This window comes from Orbicella faveolata, unplaced genomic scaffold (assembly GCF_042242905.1).
Source record: "Orbicella faveolata isolate gen_17 unplaced genomic scaffold, um_ofav_v1 contig_47, whole genome shotgun sequence".
Classification (NCBI taxonomy): Eukaryota; Metazoa; Cnidaria; class Anthozoa; order Scleractinia; family Merulinidae; genus Orbicella; species Orbicella faveolata.
The window spans coordinates 13,467,379-13,492,855 of record NW_028301577.1 but is presented as its reverse complement, the minus strand read 5'-3'; the positions used below and the strand labels follow the sequence as shown (position 1 = coordinate 13,492,855).

General features: G+C 37.1%; 1 protein-coding gene across 2 annotated transcripts; it reads right to left on the bottom strand.

Annotated features, from left to right (window-relative positions):
• Positions 1 to 36: 36 nt before the first annotated feature.
• Positions 37 to 25,369, bottom strand: LOC110054298 (N-alpha-acetyltransferase 25, NatB auxiliary subunit-like). 2 transcript variants are annotated; one of them, XM_020760681.2, is made up of 29 exons: positions 25,201 to 25,369; positions 25,030 to 25,115; positions 24,792 to 24,930; positions 24,132 to 24,250; positions 23,532 to 23,606; positions 22,748 to 22,853; positions 21,272 to 21,352; positions 21,052 to 21,163; positions 20,829 to 20,915; positions 19,755 to 19,918; positions 18,394 to 18,518; positions 17,608 to 17,670; positions 16,923 to 17,058; positions 16,730 to 16,819; positions 16,544 to 16,654; positions 14,992 to 15,061; positions 14,711 to 14,810; positions 14,475 to 14,522; positions 13,749 to 13,852; positions 13,579 to 13,640; positions 11,411 to 11,480; positions 10,895 to 10,937; positions 10,259 to 10,453; positions 9,451 to 9,574; positions 7,322 to 7,390; positions 6,987 to 7,084; positions 6,301 to 6,405; positions 2,622 to 2,765; positions 37 to 2,187 (listed from the first exon to the last, which is right to left on the bottom strand). In XM_020760681.2, the coding sequence occupies exons 1-29, from the start codon at positions 25,250 to 25,252 to the stop codon at positions 2,065 to 2,067; spliced, it is 2,901 nt and encodes a 966-aa protein (XP_020616340.1). In that variant the 5' UTR covers positions 25,253 to 25,369; the 3' UTR covers positions 37 to 2,064. The 2 variants fall into 2 exon arrangements, with proteins under 2 accessions (XP_020616340.1, XP_020616341.1); XM_020760682.2 differs by lacking the exon at positions 25,201 to 25,369 and having other exon boundaries at positions 24,792 to 24,899.
• Between the last annotated feature and the right edge of the window lie 108 nt (positions 25,370 to 25,477).

Here is a 25,477-nt window from a genome sequence, read left to right as displayed (position 1 = left end):
TTTTGTTAGTCTTCGTCCTGGTGAGTCACGGCCATATAATAAAAGACAATATGAAATTTTATTCCCCTTGTACTTCGTTATTTCTTAATATCACATTGTTAATTAAGGGTACACTACTTAACTAATGCTTTGAAATACATTTTAGTTGTGAATCTTTAGTGATGAACAAGTAGTCTTAAAAACAACACATCATGACTTAAAAATATCTTCTGATTTCTATCATGTTTGTCTTTTGTTCAAGAATTTCATTCCAAAATAAAAACTAAGGCAAGCGCAAGACATTTATTTCATATGTACAACCTAAGTATTTTAAATTTAATTTTCACTTCTTTCTATTGCAATACCACACTGAGTGAGCCAATAAAATAATTCTTTTGATGTTTAGTCAAAATAACATATTGAATAACACTTGGTGTAAAAAACTCATTCCCTTATAATTACTTCCAGGAGATTACCAGTAATGCTTTGTCTAGTACAACGTGCTAATAAACTAACGCAGAAGGTAAGGAATTATTCCCAAATAATAGAAATGAATGCAATGAGAGATTATACTCAGGACAATGAAAACTGATGGCAATAACACACAAACTTTCTGTGATGATAACAGGACTGGAAAACAACAGTGAAAATAGCAACAGACAGCTTGACATCGGAGGGAGGAGCAAATTAAACCGAGTGAAAAATCAAATGAAGCAATAAATATAACAAGCAAGAAAACTTTTGTTGAAATCTTTTTTACTTGCCTATAAGTTTGGGTAGAATTCCGACTTCGGGGCAGCACAAAAGACACCGTGTTGCATATAAAGTACCACCTAATTACCGGTGTTGAAATAAATGCTCCATGGAATTAACACAACTTACATTATTACCACAAAATCCACCAAAATTTCATGAAGCATCGATTAAAAAGATTTGTATAAAAAAGTCAAGGTTAGAGCTGGTTGAATATAGGTGGATACAAGAGTAAGAAGTCTCAGTTCATAATCGTAGTGCAACTCACAGTTGTCCTTTGTTACCTTCTACTGGCCATGTTTGAAGCAAGTGAAGCTAAATGCATGTTAAGTGTTACTTTCGTAGACAAATGTCGTCTAATTAAAGTACTGTGCCATTATGAAAACAAATAATTTTTAAAAAATAGTAAATAACGTCCGAGTGCTAAATTTGAACCCCAAATGTTTCTTTAAGCCCTTATATCCTACGTAATTATTCCCACATTACAGAAGCATGAAAACAAATTTGAAGCTCTGATTTTATGGCATGCTTATTTATTTGCAATATATTTGCTAAATTGACAAAATATTGCAACGACGAGAGAGAGGTGCGGAATGACCACTTGTCTTCCTGACTACCACATCGACTTATTTCTCGGCCATGACGCACTCACCGTGCATTCTTTGAAGGCTTTAAATCGGTCGATTTCAACCTTCCGCCAGGTAAGCATGTGGTAGCCTTGGTGGAGGTTTATTGTTTGTACTGTGAGAGTATGGTAAGTGGCCTACAAACGCAACACGAGAGAGACCATTGGCTGCACTTGACCTGCCAGCCTCACTAACAATGTGCTGACCGTTATATCACAGTACCCCTGATGATCATGGACCATGTTAGCAACCTTATCGACAGTACTTTGATTGTCCACCTTATAGCACCTAACCTCAAAAGTAGGGACCGTTTTCTTCTGACACTGCTTTCACTCCCAAACCCTTTTGTAATTTTCTTCTTCGTCGTCTTCTTCATTTCGTTTGTTGCTGTACATGTTTGTGGACATTCCAATTAACCAAACTTAAAACAAGAAACTACCACCTTCTTCGCTATTTTCATTCTAAAAGCAACTACCGATTAAAGCCAAAGCTTTCATCAATTAACCATCCTTTTTTTCTTTCACCCAACAGCACCACCTCTGCTTCTTATTGTACTGTTTTGTTCAAATAAGCACAAGCCCTTGAAGCTCAATTGTGCGGGTTGTAATACAAATGAGAAAAAAAGGTTCTTCTTCTCCCAAAATTTCCCAGCTGCTTGACGTACACTCTGATCATTCCACGCATTGCCTTGTTTTATTCTTCACTGCTAGATTTGAAGAGACTTGGCAAATGCAACTTTGTGATGTAATAGTTCAGAGATCTCTTTTACTGACTGCTTGTAGCTGGTCTGCAGTTTCTCCCAAATCTCCGACACAATGGAAGACTTAGTCTAAAGAACAAACAATAACAGTCGCTTATTCAGTGAAGTACCAACTTATGTTCTTCTGTGTTACAATGAACCCCTTCGTAATTTTCTGAATCCGGTGTGGTAGCTCAAAGCGTTATAGAGGATGAATATCTCATTTTGATAAAGCTATCGTCTGTTGTAACAAGTGCTCGAGTGTGTTCACCATTATGTGTCGAATATTATTACAAGATGGGCTTCTTAAAAGAATGGAGGCATGGTTTAACTCTTCAGAACTCTTATCACTTATACATGCTTGTCAACAGAGCAAAGGCAAAATTAACGCTCTCTATCAATTTTATCATCATCGCAGTAAGCTCTTGAACTAGACAATTCAACAGCTACTACATGTAACTTCAAACCAGAATCCTTTATTTTCATTTTTCATTACTTAAATTTTTTTTCCCACAATCATTTACCTCGTTGTCTAGTTCAACTAGATTTAGTTCCAGTAGCTCATCTGACAACTGAGCAACGTTGACTTCTTCCAGAGCTGAATGGACAGCAGTAACTGAGCTCCTCAGTGTTGTTAGGAAATCTTTGAATGGCACAATCTCTTCATTCTGATTAAGACAAAACATTTTTTTAAACGAATTTTTTCACAGGCATGGTATTTTATGCCACGCAATCTGGAACGTTGACTTTCTGTCTCCTTCGCTTGGTACCGGTCACAGATGAAGTAAAACAAAAGAAATAAAATACAAGATGCTACAAGATACAAAGGTAAAACAAGGGATTCATTTGTGACCAGCACGCACAGAAAGATCCACTTTCTAGACCTTTGTTATCCAAACTTTCTCAATAAAATTTATTCTGAACATTATCGTTAACGAGGTCTCAGAAAGGCTTATGCAGCGTAAACCACACCAATGCCGTTCAGAGTATGACATCCACAAAACCTTATGTACTTAGAAATAATTAGTCGTCTAACAAAAGCAAATCATAACCATGATCATGGTTTGTACATCGGATTTTAACTAGCATAGAATTCGCGATTTATTTCCAGGTTTTCTCCCTAGTACTTGCTTCAACTGAAAAGATATATGAAAACCTCGTCCAAACACCTTGAAGCCTGTCAAAACTACTCTGCTGCCAGCCCTTAGATTTCCGACTTTCTTCTTGGTGATTGGAATTGTGATGAAAGCGTATCTCATTTTTGGTATATTGTATTCAAAGTAACAGTCATTAAATTTGATTCTACAGATCTCTATAAATTAACAGTAGTAAAGTAATACTGCTGCATCTCATTGCCACACTACATTAATAACATTTATATCATTACTGGTCAGTTGCTTGTTAAAGCATTTAACAAGAAATATAAGGAGCAACGTTATTTGACATTTCGATGTATCCAACGTCATTATCAAGAATAAAAATCGTTGAATGTCAAAGTTATTAAAAGAGTTGAGTTATGAATATCATTAGGTGGCATTCCTGTGTGCGTGATAATTATGCTAATGGTAAATTCGCGCGAATCGAGTCCGATTGCACGTTCAATGATGGTTTGAGATCTTGTGAGAGCCGAAGGTTCAATCGAATTTCTACTTCTGAGTCAGAACTTCGGTTTAAAACCGACCTTCGCAAGAGTTGACAAAAACAAGATGTAACTAGTGGAAGAATCCATCTAAGCGCTTCCAGAAGGATGTTTTAGCAGAAGAGCTAAAACACAGGCTGTCCGACCTTAACAACCACCGGTCGCAAATCAGAGAAATCAACAATGAAATCCTCCAAAAATGTTCCACTTTTCAATGTATGTGCATCTTAAAATTGATCACGACTCCTCGTAAACGAGAGTACGACCAAATGATGAAAAAACACACAAAGAAGATATCTCGTCTTCTATCCAAACAACTGGAGGTTGATCGACACCTACATAACATCTCATCCTACGAATTATCGTTCTTCCAAAAGCTGATCATCTACCGAGGGTTGAAATTTTCCCTTCCGCAGAGAGTCTCAGCTATAGATGTCAAGGGCAGCTTTGAAGAGGCGTATTGGAAGCTTGAACCTCATTTGAGTGATAGCAACAAAGAATTAGCCTCCGCTACACCACGCTCCATAGCGCTAAACTACATCGAGAGGAAACCTACCGCCCCTTCAAAGGCTCTCCTTCGCGCCTTAAACCAACTCAAGATTCTTCGAAGACGACATCGTAGTGACGAAGCCAGATAAAGGTGACGGTGATGTAATTATGGCTAAATCTGATTACACACAGCTACTAAAGGAAAACTAAAGGAAGCGTCTATCATATCAATGACGTGACCAAATTTGTTCCTTGCAATCTGGAACGCCCAAAGACCAGAGGCCGCAAACCAAAACATTACCATCCCCTTCTCGCAAAGGAGCGGCAATTGACCGCTGTTGTCAACAAGATCCTACCAAAACAGACTGCAGACTCCCTCTCACCAAAAGGTTCTAGACTAGCACACCTATATGGCCTACCGAAGACCCTCAAGGCAGTCCTATCCATGCGACCGATCCTGTCTGCCACCGGAACCTATCATTTCCATCTTGCTAAGTGGCTCGACGAAAAGCTTAAACCACTATCAACAAATGATCACACGGTGAATGATATCTTCCAATTTGCCAGTGAAACTCAACGTAGGCTTGTCAATGAGGATGATGTCCTTGTTTCACATGATGTTACAGCACTCTTTACAAACGTCCCCGTCAGTGAAGCCATCCAGATCTTGGCCCACAAGGCTTTCCACGATAACTGGTTTAACAGAACTTACGATCTTCAACTCGACAAAGAAGACCTTGTTGAGCTCCTAGAAGTGTCTGTAAAGAGCCAGTTCGACGGCGAACTATACGAGCAAACTGATGGCGTCGCCATGGGGTCCCCTCTGGGGTCTCTTCTTGCCAACACTTTCATGTATTCATTAGAAAGAAAAACTCCAAGTGGAAGGCGAAATTCCCAGTTTTTACAAGCGTCACGTCGACGACACTTCCGCGATTATGCCGAGCATCACAGAAGCGTGTGCCTTCTTTGACGTTCTCAACTCGATGCATCCCGCAGCATCTCGAAGCATCACCATGGAATTAGCGAGTAACAACAAAGTACCCTTCCTCGGTATGAACATCATCAAAAGTGGAACCAAACTGGAAACAAGCGTCTATAAGAAGCCAACGAACACCGGCCTTCTTCTTTATTTTGACAGCCATGTCAACCGACGCTACAACGAGGGCCTCGTCAAAACTGTGCTAAATAGGGCTCACAGACTGTCATCGAATTGGAAAATCTTCACTGATGAATGTGAGACATTGAAGTTGACTTTCTCAAACCTTCATTATCCTTCAACGCTGATTGATGCCACCACTAACCCATTTATTACCAATATTGTTGTTGCCAATGGTCATGCTTTCGCTTCCTTTCATTGACCAGAAAACTACGGGACACACAAGGAGACAGCTACAAAATCTTACTTCTAAAGTCGGTGTCTCTCTACATCCAGTCTTCAGTAGTAAGAAGGTCGGCAACATCCTCAAGACTCGAGAGCCAAAACCGAAGATTATAAGCGAACAATGCGTGATACATCATTTTAAATGTGGTCTATGCGACATGAACTATGTCGGTTTTACCAACCGACACCTCTACCAACGCATTATCGAATACACAAGCTCCAGACCTTCGATTGGCAAACATATGAAACATGGAGTCGACAAACCAACTATCGCGGACAATTATTCGGTCCTCAAAAAGTGCCGGAATAAACTAGACTGCCTTATTCACGAAATTTTGTTTATACAAAATCTCAAACCATCATTGAACGTGCAATCGGACTCGATTCGATGATATCCAACTCTTTTAACAACTTTGACATTCAACGATTTTTATTCTTGATAATGATGTTGGATACATCGAAATGTCAAATAACGTTGCTCCTTATATTTCTTGTTAAATGCTTTAACAAGCAACTGACCAGTAATGATATAAATATTGTTAATGTAGTGTGGCAATGAGATGCAGCAGCATTACTTTACTAATTCTTATATTATTATTACCATCCAAATTGCCAAAGCAAAACAGAAGCAAAACAAAATAGAGTAATGGAACAGGCCATCCACTGGTTAATTGGATACGCGTTTTGTACTCACAGTTTTAGCGGAGCCAGGTTTCTTCTTCTTAGCTTTTTTGCTGCCTGCCAGCTTTTGTAGAAAGCTGCAACATACAGATGCTAACAGAATGACAGAACAGTAGCTCTGCAAAAAAAAAAAAAAAAAAAAAATGTACATACGAATTTGTACCAAACCCAGAGATGAATTGCGATAGCTAGTTACGAGTAATGCAAATGAGGGTCCATCGATTATTTGTAGAGTTCTTTTTTTAATTCTTGAGCACACAATGCTAATACGACGATCACCTTATCTAAATGATGTTGTTACCCGTATGAAGTTATTCAGTTCTGCACAGATGGGATGTCACTGTTTATGCTTATAAATAAATGTCATCTATGACAAACAAAACAAAAACAGAAAAAATGCCATATCATTATGAAGCCCAGTCCCTCATGAAGTATCATTGTTACCCTCCCCTTGAACGTAAAGTACGGACAACTTCAAAGTAATGCACTACAGTGTATATAGCTGGTGCTGAATAGCCCATAACAAGTCAACTCATTTCCTTCTATTTCAGTTCAATATCAGTTAAAGAATCTTAATGCTATAATTCACATTGTTCACATTTTCTTCACTGCTATGATAATTTGTTAATTCATTTTACCTTCACCACACTCATTTACACTTGTTAATAGCGCCCAAGGCAGCGGCATAATGTTAATTACCTCCACCAAGAGAACCAAAGGTTCTAGCACTTGACCATTAAACATTGTCTTCTCTCCGCTGCCTGTTGTAAGTTTGCTCAAACACTCTGCATTACAACCTGGAAAACATTGAACAACTGTCAAATGTTACAGTCTATTCAACAGAAACTTTATTGCGCATTTCAGTCTCAATTCCTGCAGTCTTTCCACAGTCACTTATGATTTCCTCATGAAAGTAACTTAGAGGTGGATTTAGAAAGTCAGTGGCAAGATAATGCATGTAGGATACAGTTATTGGATAAAACTTTTTGTGCAATATCCAAGCTGCGTCTGAAATGCTCCACATAGAAAATTACCTATTAAAATTCCTGTCACTTTTTCCAGATTCTCTTGAATACTTTTCCAACGATCTTTAGAACTGGCATCTGTTGGTTGAGTTGACGAAAATAAGAGTAAATAGTCATTAACTACCACTGGAGGTTGGATTGAATACCCTACATAATGACTTTTAAGCTGTATTACAGTACAGAAATATGATAGACATATGGTTGATAGATAGATCCCTTAATATAAAAAGGCTGATTTGTAACATTTAAAGTAATGATTTACAAACACACTACAGTACGAGTTAGATGGAAATGCCATGTTCAGGAGAAAACCATAAGAAATTAAACGTATTACCACACCAATAACCTCAGTTCAATGCACTGTAATAAGCACAACTGGACATTTTTCATTTCAGTCCCTTCACCCCTTTTTTAGGTTCATTGGCCACATGCTCAGAGTGAATGCCAACCAACATCCCAAGATGGCATAAAACTGGTCCAGAAGAAACGAAAAGACCTGGAAGACCTGAAGAGACCTGGTGTAGAGCCACAGAGAAACAAAGGACAGCGCAGCGAGGCAGCAGTGGCTACATGTGACCGATCAAGTGGCATGGCAAAGAAAAATATCTGGCCAATTACTCCCTAGGGATCATGGATAAAAGTCTAGTCACGACCATTTTTTTTTTTGTGTAGGTGCAGTAACAAAGACATTAACAGGAACCTTGCCATCAAAGTAAAAATACATGCACATCTTGTTCCCAGAACTCCTTGTGCTCGCTAATCAGGTGCATGATAAAACCTTTTAGTGATCACAAGTTCAAGGCCAGAGTTGACTTTGTTATGATACAAGCCCTACTACTATTCCAACGTAAATTATCTTTTTATCTAGACTTGCCACAAGTGGACCTTTGCTTAATCCTTCGCTGAATCATTGCCCTCAGGTAAGGTGAGAGCCAGGGGTGAGAGGGCAATCTGCTAACTAGTTATCAATCTTTATCATCACAAGGTCAAGCAAAACTTCTCTTTCATACATAGGCTCAGTTACATTTCACAGAACTGTAAAAATTATTGGTGTATTGGAGATTCTTGGGACAAGATTGGCATGAGACATGATAAGAGAATCACAGATCAGATAACACTTTAGAAAAGGTAACCTAATAATTAAACTTGTCCAAAGAAACCACCTCTACTCTAACACTAATAATTCTACAACTGGCAACCATTATATACACGTATGTCAACTATAGGAATCTTGTTGTGTTTATTTACTTGTTTTCAAGGCAGTTATATTCCTCAGTAAATTTGAAATATTTCCTCATAGTGAACACTAGGAGATGGATTGAGGACATCACTGGAACAACGCTGCCTTGAAAAAAGGGTTCTGTTGACATTTACTTTAAAGATATCATACAATTCAAACTAATTACGGCAGTTAGATCCTTAGACTTGCCACAAGTGGAGCTCCAAAGAAAGCCGAACTTGGAAAGCTGACAATGTCTGCAATGCTCAAAACTTGAGCATGAATTATGGGACTACCTACTATCGTGAAGGACTGAGAAAGTCTATCAAACCTGTTAACAGACACAACCTTATCTATCTCATAAGCAACAGTCACCATAGAAGTGCCTACATTCACAAGTTACCTGTATTAGGCATGTTGATTTAAAAAAAGATATACAAAACTGACAAAAGCCACTGTAAAAATGAGATGTTCGAATTTAGCAGGTGTACATAATACAGTAAGCTCATTCTACATTGTATTGAAAAGCCACATCCTTCAGTGAAAATAAGAACTATAATAGTGAAACTACATCACTGGGCCGGGTTCTTTAAAGCCTGATTAAGCTAACCAAGGATTGGCAAGGATTTAATTTCAGTTTTGTCACTTTTCAGTGAGGTTTTCTGTTTAAATGGTTTGTTCTTTAGTTTTGAGTCTGAAGAATCTTAAAGTACACTATACATAAGCAGTGACACTTTTACACAACAGAAATTAATGCTTCTGTTAACTTTTAATCCTGGGTTAACTTTAACTGGCTTCCGAACAACACGGCCCTGACGAGCAAAAAGGGCTTCCCTTTGTGATCTTTTTTGCCTATTGATGCTTAAGCAGAGATGTGCTTATCAACCTCAATATCTGAATTGCCAATTAATTAGCCCACCTTGTGGAGCATAATGCAGATGATGACACTCATGGCACACAGTTAGCATGGCAACCAGCACAGCTCCATGTTGACCATCTAAAAAGCCTGGCAGCCTTGAGCATGGTGGACCCAGAAATGGCAGCTGTATAGAAATTATATTATAGAAAAGCGGAAATTGAAAGAAGCTCAACCAAAAAATTGCTTAAAATGTCATTGACCAATGATACCAAGTGTTTACAATCATCATTAGATTACAAAAAAACTACTTAAAATTTTTAAACTCAGACGTTAACAAGGTCTTGATGACTGTGTTCCTGGGCAAGACTCTTAACTCCAACAGCTAACCAGCCAGGTGTGTAAATTTTTTATCACGTATGTCTGTTATTAAAAGTAAATACAAATTACTCCAAACATAATAACAAATTATTCTGATCCCTTGAAATGGCCATTCTCCTTCTCACATGTTTTTATATAGTTTGCATGGCAAACATTTCATGTTGTTCCATGAACTCAATGGGAGACACAGTGACCTTATGGTGAGCACACTGGACGGCACATTCAATGGTCCAGGTTCAAGACCTGGCAACATTCATCGGTTGTGTTCCTGGGCAAGACTCTTAACTCTAACAGCTAACCAGCCAGGTGTGTAAATGGGCACTACATTGTAGCAGGGACCTGTGATGTGACCCTATGATGAAATTACTCCTAATCACTTGATACTACAAACTGGTGTAAACTTTGGCAGTATAAGTCACCTGGCATGGGCCACTTACAAGAGTCTTGACAATGTAAGTCACTGTTTCTATACTGCCTTTCTTTTTCTTACCTTTGCTCTTGTTCCTGGATGCAAATCAACTTCCCGTAAAATCTCTTTTAATTCATTGACCACACCTTCCAAAGGAAACTCAGGGACAGCTTCTCCATTGTTCATGGTTTGCATATTTGATAGAGGTTTGGGTACCAAGGGGACAGCCATAGCCAGGGCTCTAAGGACAAGGAACCGCAATCTCAACCACAGAACCTAGATAAATATCAGATAAATATCAAATTATTAGCAGAATGCAAAGAGAACAGGAAGTCATGGGTGTCAGAGCTGGACTTTGCTCTTCATTTGAGATTGGTTTGGGAGATTGTAATTCAGGTGGAAAAAATATTTCAAGGGAAACCATTATAAATTGCTCAGTGGGATAATTAAAAGCTTGTTAGACTGAGTTTAAATTAACTTGGTCTTATGCTGTAATGCGAGGATAAGAATAAATGCAGTATGAATACAAAGGCTTGGACGAGAATGTGTAGAGTGAATAAAATAGCCTGAAGTGCCACAAGACTGGGTTCAATCCCACGTGCATGCAAATACCTTGAGCAGAAAATGAACAAAAAGTTTTATAATCATGCTTTATCAAGTTAACAATATCATTATTAAATGACAGGAAAACAGGCAAATGGAAGAGATACAACTCACTTCTTGCTCTACACACTTTGATTCTTGATCTTTTGACAGCTGCCTGCAAAGCAAACAAATTAATCTGTATCTACATTGTATTACACATAATTACAGTCACAACACAAATCGTTCCTGCTACAACTGAAGAAAGGGTTGTATTATTAGGTCACCATATCTCCCCAATCAAGATTGGAAACAGCAAAACATCACTTGCTTACTAAGTTAGTGTACATCACAGCAATGCCCACTTTTAACAACACAAGAAATTATCAATTCAATTCGAGGGCAACCCCTGCCAGCTAGGGTAAGAAGAGTAATAATACACCAAAGAGTGTTATTAAAGACTGCCATTTTGAAAGAAAACTGACTGAAGCCTTTCCTCAGTAAAGCTCTATTTATCCTCAGCTTTACAAAGCAAGATAGGAGTTGGATTTGGTTCATCACCGGAAAGGAAGTCATCATTTTAAGCCATGTTTCACAGGATAACAACAAATAGAATAGTGGTAGAGTGGACAGACTGTATTTAAAACCAACCTTTCTGGAGCATCCCATGTTTGAAGAATTCTCAGATCCCTGTTGTCCTTTAAGTCTTTCATCCAGTATTCTACAAATCAAACATATAAATTAAAAATGTATTACATAATGTATGAAAATCATTTTCTCACTATATACGTGTAATTCCAGTAATTAGACATTATACTTCTGTACAAGTCAGTTCAAATGTTTTAAGTTTCAAGCAGTAATGTACAAAATAATACTCAAATTGAGATTTTCATTTTAAGACCCCTTTTTAGTGCAGAGTGCACTATTGGGATGGTTGTGAGAGCTGCCTGCCGCTAAGAAAATAAGGCACTATGGCGCTATGGCCCTATGGCGCTATGGCACTAAGGTGTAAACTTTAATGTTTGTTTAATTAATTAATTTCAATTAATTAATTAGTCTAGAGGCAAGGAAGTAGTTGGGGTAGGGTGGGAAAGGTACATGTGTACTCTACGTAAAACACATTCCATCGCCGTCACTTAGCTTTGGACATCGCAAAGCTATATATTTGTTTCAGGTAACCCCTTGCTCTCCTTGTGGTACCATTCTCCTTAGAACAAAACTAATTTGCCCTAAACGCATGTGTAAATTAGTTAGCCTTCATGGCTTCTATATTAGGTGAAGGATACATTGTGTACGGAATCACGCACAAATGTTGAGTGGTTTTCCTTATGGTAGAGGTCAACATGTAAGACGCATGCGTTCTAGCATCGTTAGTGTTATACACTATCTTTCCACGCGGTATTTTATATATCAGGTCATGTGACCAAGGACAGCAGTTATTTTTCAGGTAGCGCCAATTGTCCCTTTTTATTGCAAAACTGAAACGCTACTGTGGCTGCGTAGCTTTTAGAATTACACACAGGTCGGTTCAACAAATATCATCTGCTGTTTTCAATCTACAATAGTGTGCTTGTCAGGGTTCAAATGTATTGCTTCTCCTTAGCTGCTTGTTTATTTCTTGCCTTAATTGTGTCTGTAAGAGAGACCAAAAAGTGCCCAAGTTAGTGGCTTTAATACTCCGCAAATTGTAAATTTGTAACAAAAGAAACCAGGAAAATGCTCAAATATTGCTGCAGACACTGTGGCACCTAATGAAAGCGCAAATCAATTTTATCAGTCTTTGAGGAGACTCATTCATATCAGCCAAGTAGCACTGTTTATCTTCAATACTTTTCGTTGAAATGCTTCTCAGCCATCAATATTGTTGTGTGTTAATTTTGACTTGTTTTATTGTTAACAACAAAGGTGGCAACAGAAAAAGAAAGTGGTATTTCGTGACTATCTGATAATTAAATTAGTTCTTGTTCATCGGTAAAAATTTGCATTTTTAGTAAAACAACATCGTTTCTGTTCCATTTCTTCATCACTACATCAGATATTTAACTTTCTTTCATTTATCTCCAAAAGACAAGGACATCTTCCGTATGTTTTGGAGAAAACAAGGTTTTATATTACATGCCTTTGTGAGGAAAACAAAAGTATCAAGTTACAAAGTTGGCGTGAAGAGCTAAATTGTCACGTTTGCTGCTTCAGCGTATTATTGAATTTAAAATGAACGAAAATCAACGTGAAACACCAGTAGTAATTAATTTGTGTGTAATTTTTGGACCTTGAATGAAAATACAACCTTGAAACATACACACTGCAAAGGGGAAAAGCCGTAGCAGACTACCAAGGTAGACACAAACTGGAAGTGAACTGAGCAGGGGTGAGTACTTATGGGACTACTGTACCAGAGCTATCAATTGCACTCTGCACTATCTGAGATTGTCTCACTAGTTTTGCTATCTCTCTGTCTCCACTTGCCCTTCTGTCTTAGGTAATGCAGGAATAACAGTTTTGATCTAGCAATTAAAATATCAACCTATTGATTTTATTGCCTCACACATTTGAGAGATCTCTACTTATTTACTTTCTTATTTTGTACATCACTGCTTGAAACTAACTTATCAAAGCAATCTTGTGCAATTATAACTGCTAAAAATAGCAGCCACCTGCATGTTGACAAGTGAAAGGGTGTGAACAATTGCATGTCAGCACCAGTAACTTTATGATGAGACCTCTTTTGGTACCCCAAGTCATGAACCACATGTGAGGTACGGACGTACACATAGGAGGAAGTCGTTGACAACAAAAATAAAATAAGAACAAAAAATTACTTGTTACAGAGCACTTGTCCAGGAGATTATTTTCTGTGAAATGACTTTGAGCATCTGAAAGACTAACAAAAAAAAAATGGTTTGTAATGATGGCGTCTTGCATATTTAAAAGAGAAATTGCTAAGCTAAAATTGGAAACAAATAGATAAACAAACAAATGCATAGATTACCTGTTTGCCTTAAGGAAAACTTCAAGAAGCATGTTTTCATAATTCACAGTAGCGAAATGTAGAGAGAGATCAAGCCTTCTTTTTAGATCAATGAATTCAGGGATCTGTTAAACACAAGGTACTAAAATCAATTTAATATTATATATTGATATAAAAATTGCACTTATCATAAGGCTACTGTAGCTCCACATGTTACCAAGATGGGGGGTGGGGGTACTTCCAGAAAAGTTGGGTGGTGGTGTGCGGCCCACTTCCCAAAACCCTTACCCTATTTATGACCAAAATCTCCCTACTTTGCTACCCTATTTATGACCTGACCAAAACTTTGATACCCTATTAATGACCATTGCAGCTGACAAAGTTGCCCTAAACATAAGTCATGAAGGGCTTTTGTTTAAGGTCTTATTGATAATGATGAAAAAGTAGCTTCGTCTAAGAAACATACCTAATTCAAAAGCAGAGTGCAAAAATCATACCCTAAAATGGCCAAAATTGATAACCTATTTATGACCAAAACGGCTGAAAAACCCTACCCTTTGGGGCAGCACATACCTATATAACCCATATAAGGGAGTACCCACCCCCCCCCCCTCCCCACTGGGTAATGACCAAATCCTTTGGAGTTATCAGCTACCGCAGCCAAAGCATCAATTAGATCAGGGAATTCATTGTTTACATGACTATATGCAGTAAGAACATTACCCAACATTAACAATGTTACCTGACCTTTTCAAATGATCCATATTTGTATGCAGCTATGATATGCTCTGGTGTCTAAAAAGAACCAACCACATGATCATCGACTGTTTATAGTAAGCAAACATAAAAAACAAAATTTGAAAACTCTCTCCTTGACAGATATCCTCAAAATATTAGATATTCCCAAGTTTTGGCTGTGTCAGGAATTTAGAGTAACAATCACTGTACATAAGAATAATGTAAAGGTTTGTATGACAACTTACATTTTTTTGATTTCCATAGAAGAATTTCAATGTGTTCAAGTACACCGATGAAGCTGCCTCAAAATGACCTAGAGCTTCAACATACCGTGTCACAGTATACCTGAAAAAGAAGAAAAAGTTCAAATCAGCAATTTGTTTTTCTTGAAAGCCCCATAATAAGCTTCATAATGACACAGCATTGCATCAAAAAAGGAATAATCTACTTTTACAGCTGCAACATGGGAGGAAATACACGCAAATAATTAATCGCATTGGTCTGATTGTTGTGTTTCAATGCTTACCCTATAACATCCTGTTCAATGTGTTTGACCTCTAATCCATCATACAGTGCTAAACAGGGACTTAAGGCACCTGGAATACAGAGAAGATATAAAATCTTGTCAAGGAGACTCCAGAAACACAGGTACATATATAGCACTGCTATTACGTATACAACTGACTCAAAGTCTTTCCTCAGGGAAGCTCTATTTGTCCACATCTTGACAAACAAGATTGGAGTTGGATTTGGTTCATCGCTGGAAAGGAAGTCACTAATTTTACAGCAAGGACACCTCAACAAGAGTGGTAAGCTTTTTAAAACTTTTTTCTCTTTATTCCCTTTATTCAGAAGTAGCTACTCAAAGGAATTTGCACAATTTCCCTTCTTTTCTTAGAAGCTGCCACTGAGCACTGTAATTTGAAACAGTGTCTGACATATTTTTGCTACAATTTTCCAGAGTTTATGTAAATAGAATATGTACCAAAAGAAATACAATATTTATAATCTACTATTTCTGATAAAGATGTTACACCACTAGCATTGTTTAAATTTAATGGCAATGAAGACAATGACAAAATAAGCAGTAAGCACTCAACTACAGTACATGCGACATATTTCAGTTTCATCACAGATAAACACTTAATTGTGTTTTTGTGTATCCCTGAAAAATCAAATTTACAGCATTCTGAACACACAAAATACACATATCTTTTACTCCAAATTAGTATCATAATGTTGAAATCAATCATTTTGATCACTGAGAAATAACTGCAACACTCTCTTACATTATAGTGGAGCTCTGGCGGCCCAAAGGGCCGCCAAGCAGAGCCCCATACCCATATAGGAAAGAAAAGGAAACCCATGAATAGATTTTTGCATGGTTATCATGGCTAGCGGTATTGTTCGTGGGTGTGTATGCATGACGACGACGATGACATAGTCGCACAAGATGGTAGCCATACTCCAGCTAAAAGGTTGACAGAAACATACAATGTACATATACAGCCTTGATTTATAGCCTCTTTCTTTGATATTGAACATCTATGTTATGGTCAATTGACACCTGTCAAAACTTGGTATCCGCTGACCAGTATCATGTGACCATATCGTGGGCTCAAGCTTAGAGCTCATTGAGGTCACTGCCGCTGACCAAGTGCTAGTTTCCTATTGGATGGCGGGCTCATGCCAGGTTAACTTGTTGTAAACGGGGCCCAGTTGTTCGGAAGCCAGTTAATGCTAACCCAGGATTTAAGTTAAGAGAAGTATAAATATTTCTTGTATACAAATGTTTTTCACTCCTTTTGTTTTGTGTATTTTGAGATTATTCAAACTCAAAACAGAAGGTCAAACAATATAGAGAAAACCTCACTGCAAAACCACAAAATTCAGATCAAAATTTTCACTTAACCTGGGTTATCTTAATCGGGTTTTGAACAATCTCGCCCAGGAGCTCTGCTTTTAGGCTTGGCTAAATCTATATATTAGTTTAAAGAACCCCCTAAAAGAAATATCTGATTGTAAAAAAAACCTGAACAAACATCACTGCATTGTTTGCCAAAAAAGAGAAAACTTACCCATTGAGCAATACACCTTCATCAACAACAGCTTGAAGTGATGGTTGGAAGGACTTGCCTTTAAAGCACTCTCTAACATGATCAGAAGGTACCAGTTCACATCTGTTCTTCCTGCAATCAAAGGTTATCATTACTGTTCATAATGGTAAAAGTACTTGACAGATTGCCATCACAAAGTAACATCACCTGTGTCGCAGTTTACTTCTAACAAAAGATGGGTGGCTAATTGTGCGAAACCATCACTGTACTGAAGTTCAGTTGGTGACAGGTTTTGACCTGGGATAAAGACAATCCATAAATTAATATATCTAGAGAATGTTTCACTTATGCAGCCAAATGTATTGGGCTGTTGGCATAACCCCGCAAGGTGCTTACTGACCATAAACCAAACCATCTCCATGCTGCTTCATATATTCCTTTGAAAGAGCAATCTTTTCATCAGAGGACAGACAACTATGGAATCCTAAATGTCTTGAAATCTGCTCCATATTTAGCTTTCTCAGCATAAGTTTAATCTGTAAAGAATAAAGATGAGATTATTTTTAACAAGATGACTAAATGGTAAGATTTGTAAAAAAAAAATCTGGGCCCCAAATGAAGATAAAACTGAACCCTGTACAAAACAAACAGTATTAAACAAATCAGTGCTCAGTATTTAGCAAAACTTAAGCAATTACAGGTTACTCTTTATATTCAAACATCTCTCGGTTTGTTATCACATTAATGGAAAACTACAGAGCTTTCAGAAATGCACACACCTGATTCATGAATATGGTGGCTCTTGTTGTCAATTTATACTCCATTAATTTTGTTTTTCCATAACTTATTTCATGAAGGTCATAAAAAATAATATTATGACTGAAAGGAGTTTCACATCATATCCAGAATAATCAAGGGTGGGTTAAGTGTTATAATCAAAATCCAAAGGATAAGGCTGATAACATTACCCCTCCACCCCCTCCCACCACACCTGACAATAACAACAAATGATATTTTACGTCAACCAGGCCCGGACATATAATGTCAACTGCCATTTCTGGCAAAGTGTAGGTAGTACAACATACATGAGATGATTCTGACTCTTCGTCACTAACAGAGGGCAGGGTAGTCTTTAACACTTCAACAAACTGAAACAAGCAAACAAAGCAAAATTCATCATAACTGGTAAGACGTACAGTATTAGTTTCAAGAGCATTCTGATATGATGTTAATTAATTGAAGCCTTCCGATACACTTCACAATTACATGTCTCTGCAGATTAATCTGATAAACAAAAAAAGTGTAGTCCATGTGCTTCAGTATGGGTTTGATTTTTACTGTCTTTTGAATCTTTTGTTCCATGTTACTGGTGATTGTGATATCATGGAATTCAAAGTTCTGCTTTCACTCAATCTGAGTATTCTACACTGATGTCAGAAAATTGTTGATCACCAATTCTCACTCTAAAACCTCTCTAGTCCCCATTATGTTACGACATACACTGTACTATACAATGGAAAGCAGCATGGCAGACCATATTCTCAATTTGCTACCCATCAGCCAACAAAAAGCCAAACCACATATAGACATCTGATCATTTCTACTAACCCAGAAACAGAAGGCTGGAGTTGGCACGTTGAACAGTAATTAAGCAAGTGAGTATGCCTTAATGATTAGTACTCTTTCCTGAAATATCTTATCTTCCTTTGATTAGTACCATGTCCCTCCCAGTACTTAGATTGAGTGTAATATAAAGAAGGCTAGTAAATTCACAAACTTACAGCAAGTAAATGTAACTAGACCAGTGGCTATTGATTCAAGCTACACTGTAAGTGATGTGAACTATAACTGTTCCATGAACATCCCATTACCTTCTCTCTCGCTGATGTTTCTTGAAGATTTAGGTACAAATAAGGTTCAAGATCCCAAAAACAACAGAGCTTGTCTCCAAACCGTTTAAAATATTCTATTAATAAATCTACAGGGGAACTGGGATCTGAAAATAAAATGACAAAACACATAAAAGCTGTGAATATTATTTCCCCAATCAGCATTAATGAATTTGTATTCTCATGAAATAGAAGATTAACCTCAAGAGATCTGTAACCAGCAAATTTATTGCTATAGTGGAACCTCGATTTAACGAACCTCTATTTAATGAAGTCCTCGATATAATGAACGATATTCTATGTCCCGGCCAATATAACGAACATAATCCGGAAGCCCAAAACATAAAATCTACCTCGATATAACGAATTACAATGTTTCCTTGTTTACATAGACAATTTTCTGTATAACCTCTATCGTGCAACATTTTTAAATCGCTACTCTGAAAGTGTCGCTCTTTTGCAAACAAAAAGCTGCGCATCTGCTCAAAAGTGAAAATAATTGATACTGAAAGCTACCATACTTAATGAATATTGCATCTCAAAACGTAGCACTTCTGGGTGATGAAAATTGCATTGAATTGCGTGACAAAAGTCACCTGTGTTACAAATCAGTCATTAATTATGACCTCGATATAACGAACATTTTGGTCGTTGCCCCTCAAATTCGTTATATCGAGGTTTTTGATATAACGAACCCTCGATTTAATGAACAAATTTGGCCGGTCTCCAATGACTTCATTAAATCGGGTTTCCACTGTATAACATTACATTATTTCCAGGGAAGTTCAACTATGGATAAACTGAACATTAAAGGGGCTAGGTCACGCTATTTTAGGTAAATTTTGTTTAATTTTGTTAATTATGAGCTCTAAACGTCAAATTGGCAGAGCAAGAGTCTTTCATTTGCAAAATCACGGCCACAACAACTGAGAATGATATTCCAGCTGTGTAAATGACATTTTGATACACTAAACTGATATAAATTTGAAAAAAGGTGGGCCGAAGTTTTTCAAATTTACCCAAATGCAATCCATTTTAATGCTCTCCAGTTTGTCCATCCATGTCTCTTCTTCGCTTTCCTGTGTTTTGTTTAAGATCTTCTATAGTTTTGAGCTGTTTTTGTGATATTTTAGTTGATTCTATGACCATTTGATCAGTGCTGAAATTGCCTAAAATTGCGTGACCTAGCCATTTTAAAATAAACTAAGTTAAGTATCAACTTATTTCAAATAAAAAAAAATATATGTGCAACCACATAAAGTACTACTAAGTTAACAAGCATTATTAAAATCGATATTAAGGGTTAATAATAAGAAACACAGAATTCGAATATGATAACTTACTTTGTCTGGTATCAGAGTACATACATTCTTCTCTACAAAGTTTGTCCAGTTCTAATTGTGCTAAAAATGGTCCTCTACATGCTCTTTTGTCTTTTGACTTTTCAAATTCAGTAACAGACACTAAGAATTCATTTATCATTTCCACAGAATAGTCAGGAAGTTCTCTGCAAGAGAAGAACATGACATTGCCTCAGAAAAAATACCTGAAGTCCATTTGATGGATAACTTTACAATACTTACAGTCAAAAGCATTTTAAGCAGAAACTGCAGAAAACCAAGGGAGGCTTGCAGGAATATGCTCAAAATTAGCATACCTCCACAACTCCAAGCATTTCACTGTATTGTTGTTTGGTTATTGGTTAACCATCAAAAGTGTTATATTTGTGTTAGAGCTATATTTCTGACACAACTAAATGATTGCATAAACATACATGTTAATGACAAAAACATTTTAAAAAAGGTAAAATGGTATATATTTTCATCATAATGTCATCTTCAGAGGGTTTTTTTTTTCGTCCTGAAGATGAAATTATGTCGAAAACATTTGGTTTCTACTTCTTTAACCATTTTTTAGCCTTGTATATATTTTTGTCATAACATTGAGCGAATTTAATGGATATACATGTTAATGTTTCCTGCATTTTTATTGAGACATGGCTGAGTGCATTTATTGGAGGACTTCCAAGTATTACCAGGACTAAATCACTGTGAGGATTCCTGAACATTCCCACTCGCAGGGTTGCCATGGACAGCTTCACAAACTTTCAGAGAACTTATAACAAGTTGATTTAAAATTTATACCATTATCTCATAATTTAAGCTATTGTTACAGCAATTAAGAGAATTAAATATTTTTGTAATTTAAATCAAACCAAGGTAGTCATCAGCATTACATGCATGTATACAGGTTTTAGTTCAATTTTATCGTTGTACAATTTGGTATTTTTCTTTGTTTCATACATACAGAATAATATATCACCATATAACAGAACAAAGGAAAATACTAAATTGTATCAAGAATAAAATGAACCACAACATGTACATGTAATAAGGATGCCTGCTAACAACACCTACTCTGACTCCTTGTCAGGTGTACAGCCTTGTTTAATCAGTGCAAAAGCCGAGGTGAAGTATGACTGGTAGTATGACCACTGGTCTGGCCTGACAAAAAAACAAAACAAAAATAAAACACATGCAGTTCCGAATGTATCAAAAATAAGTAAAAGGGTTTGCAAAATGAACAGATGCAACACAAGCAGAGTTTTCATATATGATTAATTACTAGAGGCAAATGTACCTCTTCCAAATTAGTTTCTTCAGTGCCAAATTTGCTTCATGCCATCTGCAGAGTTTTGATAAATAAACTGCTTCTTTCTCCTCTTTCTCATCCATGTAACTAATTAATTTCACTGTGAAAGTAAAGGAAAGGTTTGTTTGCATTTCCACATTCCAGTGTTAATACTGAAAGAGATGAAATTGACAAGAAACATGTCTCATATACAAACATGAATGCTTACCAGCTAAATTACTTCTAAGAACACCAAGAGCCTTCTCATAATGCTCTAGCTTTTCTAAAATCATTAAATACAGACGAACTTCTGAAATACAAAAACATGCACAGAGCTGTAAGGACCTCTGCCTCCAGGATATCACAAAAAGACAAGCTCTGGAACAGGAACTTCTAAAACTGATGGTCCTGGTAAGGTTAAACTCTCACATTTGCTAAATAAATATTGCAAAATGTCAGCTATGCCAAGTTTGACTTTCATCAGATAAAGTCAACTCTCACTACGATCATGGACACCATCAAGACTGGTTCCAATTGTTTGTCTTAGAGAGGTGTCCAGCTTATATAGAGTTAAGGTAATGTGACAGGGACTCATTTATTTGGCTATGTAATACAAATTTTGCTTCCCCAAAGTGCTGTGACATTCACCACCTACAATTTCATTTTGCAACATTTTTCACCAAAAAAAGAACTTCTCAAGTGCCCATTGACAATTTTCCAGTCTCCATTGGCCATCTTAGAGAAGTGTCTGTCTTATACACTGTAGCAAGTTTAGCTACCACGAAAATGACTGAAAAGCTTCAAGGACCAAGACCAGGTGTCTGTCTTATACAGATGTCCATCTTATAGGTGTTATTATAGAGAGTTGACTGTACCAAAAGATCAGCCGTTTTACACTACTAAACTAGTACAGGTAAGTATATTGTGGTTCAATGAATTATATATACACTTGGTACAAATTGGTATTTTTCTTTGTTTCATATATTTACACAATGATATATTATCATACACCAGAACAAATGAAATATTAATTACCAAACTGTACCAAGGGAAAAACTGAACCACAACTAATTATTTACTTGGTAGTCATACTGCATGGTATGAAACCACAAACAGCTAATGAAACTGTAGATACTCTCAGGTATGTATAGTGTGTGGTTCAGTCAGTATACACTGTACTAAATCTTACAAGGCAAAACATTCTGCAAATTATGTCAGCACATGAAATCAAGATCATACCACACACATCACAGTACACTTTTTGTATTCAATAAATTGTGCTCTAATTCTATAGGAAACCTCATTGCTTTGCTCAGCAAGAGTTATAAATTGGATAGGTATGAATCAAATTAACGCATTTTCTGCTAACCAAACTGCTTGCATACTTTGTCCTTTGTTTTCTGGCATCGTACAGTAGAAGAAAAGTTTTTTTTTTAGGCTCAAGGCTTCAGACCTTAAGCCAGCTTAGTAGCACAAACTGAGAATAGTTCATCATTCCCTACAAGAAGTGAGCAGTGGTCAAGGAGAGGGGGGTAGGGGATTTGGTGTCCTTGCAGTAGAAAAAAGGTTTCTACCAACTGCTTACATAGGCAAGACACAGGACAAAATTATGATTAATATGTTCTCCTTTTGTGTAGCACAATAAAACATCTGTAGAATTGGTTTAAAGAAAGTTTAGCCAAAAAAATTCCAGTCTTGACTGTACCTGCCTCTGCATCAATTTTACTTTCGTTCACAAACTTTTCAACCATTTTTTCTGCCAAAGGAAGAAGCATGGTTTTTCCCAGATTCTTATCACTGGCCACCAGAGCCTACAACAAATTAAATAAGACTACCTGTTACATTCCTTCCTAGTAGTTGATGCAGTAAAAATTGTCTCTTTGGCAGTCATGACCAACCATCATACCTAAATATACTTTACATAGCTTCTACAAAAGTTATCACAACTAAAAAACATGAATGACTTCCAAGAATTCAAATATCCTTGCAAAGGACAGAACATTATGTGGAGCTATAAAGATATAGATCTAATTGAAGGATGTAAATTTTTTCTGTGCAAGCTCTCTCTGATAAATGATGTGCTGCTCACAAAGTTGATTACCCATTGCAATACTTACATGTACTGCTTTTTCTTTGCCTTGTTGTTTAGGGTAGGGGGGGGAGGGGGGGGGGGGTAACAGGTTAGCCCATTGGACAAGCAATGTCTTCTTACAGAAGTAATAATAACAGTCAGGGGCCAGATTTGCTAAGAACTCCTACATTATACTACAAAGTATTGTTTCTCAAAAAACGTTTAATGATATTTCAACAACATACCATGGAACAATAATTATTTAAGTTAGGAGGGATTTGTAAATAGCTACAGAATAAGAAAGCTAAAGCCTTGTTGTTTAGAAACATTACATGAAATTTGCCATTTTTCGCAAAATGCCGTAATGGTCTAAAGTAGTCTCAATACATATGATAAGCACAACAATTATAACTAATACCTGCATCACAATACTCATAACAGCCCAGAAGTAATAAGGATTCTTGGAAAATAGTTTGTAAAGATTCATTGCAGCCTACAAAGACAATAATAAAGTATTTCAAAATAATATATTTCGGCACCTATGAATTTCTGAGTACAAGGTTTTAAGACAGTTGTTAGTTTTGTGTAAAATATTTACATGTCTTTAACCTAATTGTATCTTTTTGGCATGCTTTGTTGGCATATCAGGATAGCTTGGTCAAGCCATGGTTCATATTTTTGAAGAGAGGTCACAGTCAAGCCAAAACACCCATGACTAAATGAAGCCAAAGCATACCAAAAAGAAGCTATTATACATTTACCATATCTAAATTCAGCCAAAAATCTGGATTTATTAATTGAGAATTAAGGGTGTCGTTCTACGTGGGACAGCCCTACACCCAGACATGGAACAAGTGACCCCCCTCCCCATCCCCTAGGTCATAAGCCAGATTGTCAAGTTCACATGACAAACGTTACTGGTAGTTACCCACTAACAGTTTATGTGTCTAGTTAATGTACAGCCTTGAAAACACCTGTGTGAGGTATATTCCAGTACCTATTTTCATTAATAGCTCACCTGTTGCTGCTTTTTGTAATTTCCTATCCTGACATATGCCATGAAAAGATGTGAGTACAATTCTTCATTGTTTGGGTTCTGTTTTAATGCCATCTCATAAACACAAGGAATCATCTCAGCTAGAAAAAAAGACAACAATCAGTTCTCTCAGATAAACCTACCAATCACTGAATCGGACGGCCCCAAAAACTACTCATCACAATGAATATATAAAATGAGGGCACACAACATCAACATCTCTCTTTTGTTCATGTTTTCTCTCATGAAACTTACTGCCTGGAAATCTGACCCATTGAAAATTAACTGGGTAAATTGACACCCTGGCTAATTTTATTACCCTAAAAGATTTAGCAAAACTGGGGAAGTGACATATTTTACCCAGTACATTGATGTAGGGTGGTACTAAACTTGTCCAAGAGTCATTGACAAGCTTGCTCTCCAATCAGTCTCTAAACAGGGTGATAACAAGGTACAGACCATTTTCTTTGGACTATCTCATTTACAAGACAAAGATTAACGATTAAAGGTAAACCTACAAACAAGTTCAAGAAAGTGCTAGTGACCTTTGCTGTAATCCGTTTATAGAGGGGTACATCAAAAGATACCGGGTATGTTAATAGATAACTAAATAGATAAAAAACACTGTTGTGGAAGCCTTACGTTTTTGCATCTCTCTGTAGCAGATTGTCATTGCTTGAAGTGTAGGATCATCGGCTGGCTGAGCTCCCCTTATTTCCTCCATCAATGTCTCACTATCTGCAGTCTTCCCTGATCGCAATAAAGCCAGTCCTTTCAAAGCCTGCATGTCGTGCAAAGTATTGAATGTATCGTCTAACTAATCAGGTGTTTTGCTAGTGTTAAATTATCGCTATCCACGATTTCTACAGTCTGTAGTTACCTTGGCACAATGTAAATCCTTTTGCTTCTTCAGAATTTTATCTGCAAGTTGGATGGCCAGTTTGTTGTTCATGCTATCCAAAGCATCTACGAATACAGCATAAACACAATCAAATAATCATTCTTGGTTAAAATTATGACTTTTCTAAGTGCAGTAAAGAAAACCTAATACCATAAACTGGCCGAAGCCGGCGTTCGTTAACATCGACATGGCGAGAAGCCATGTTGAGTTCGGCTCACATGCTTTCAAAAGTGCGCCACCAATACAAACAATCAGCGGCTGCAACCAATTCGATCAAAAGAAAAAGAAAAGTAGGTCCGCAACAGGAGGGAGAGGTGAACACGTCAGATTTGGCTGACCCTATGATCATGGCCATTATGACGTCACGGCGAAAGAAGCGCGCAAATGCACAAAATTTTCGAAAATGGCGTCGTCGCCTGTCGCTGAT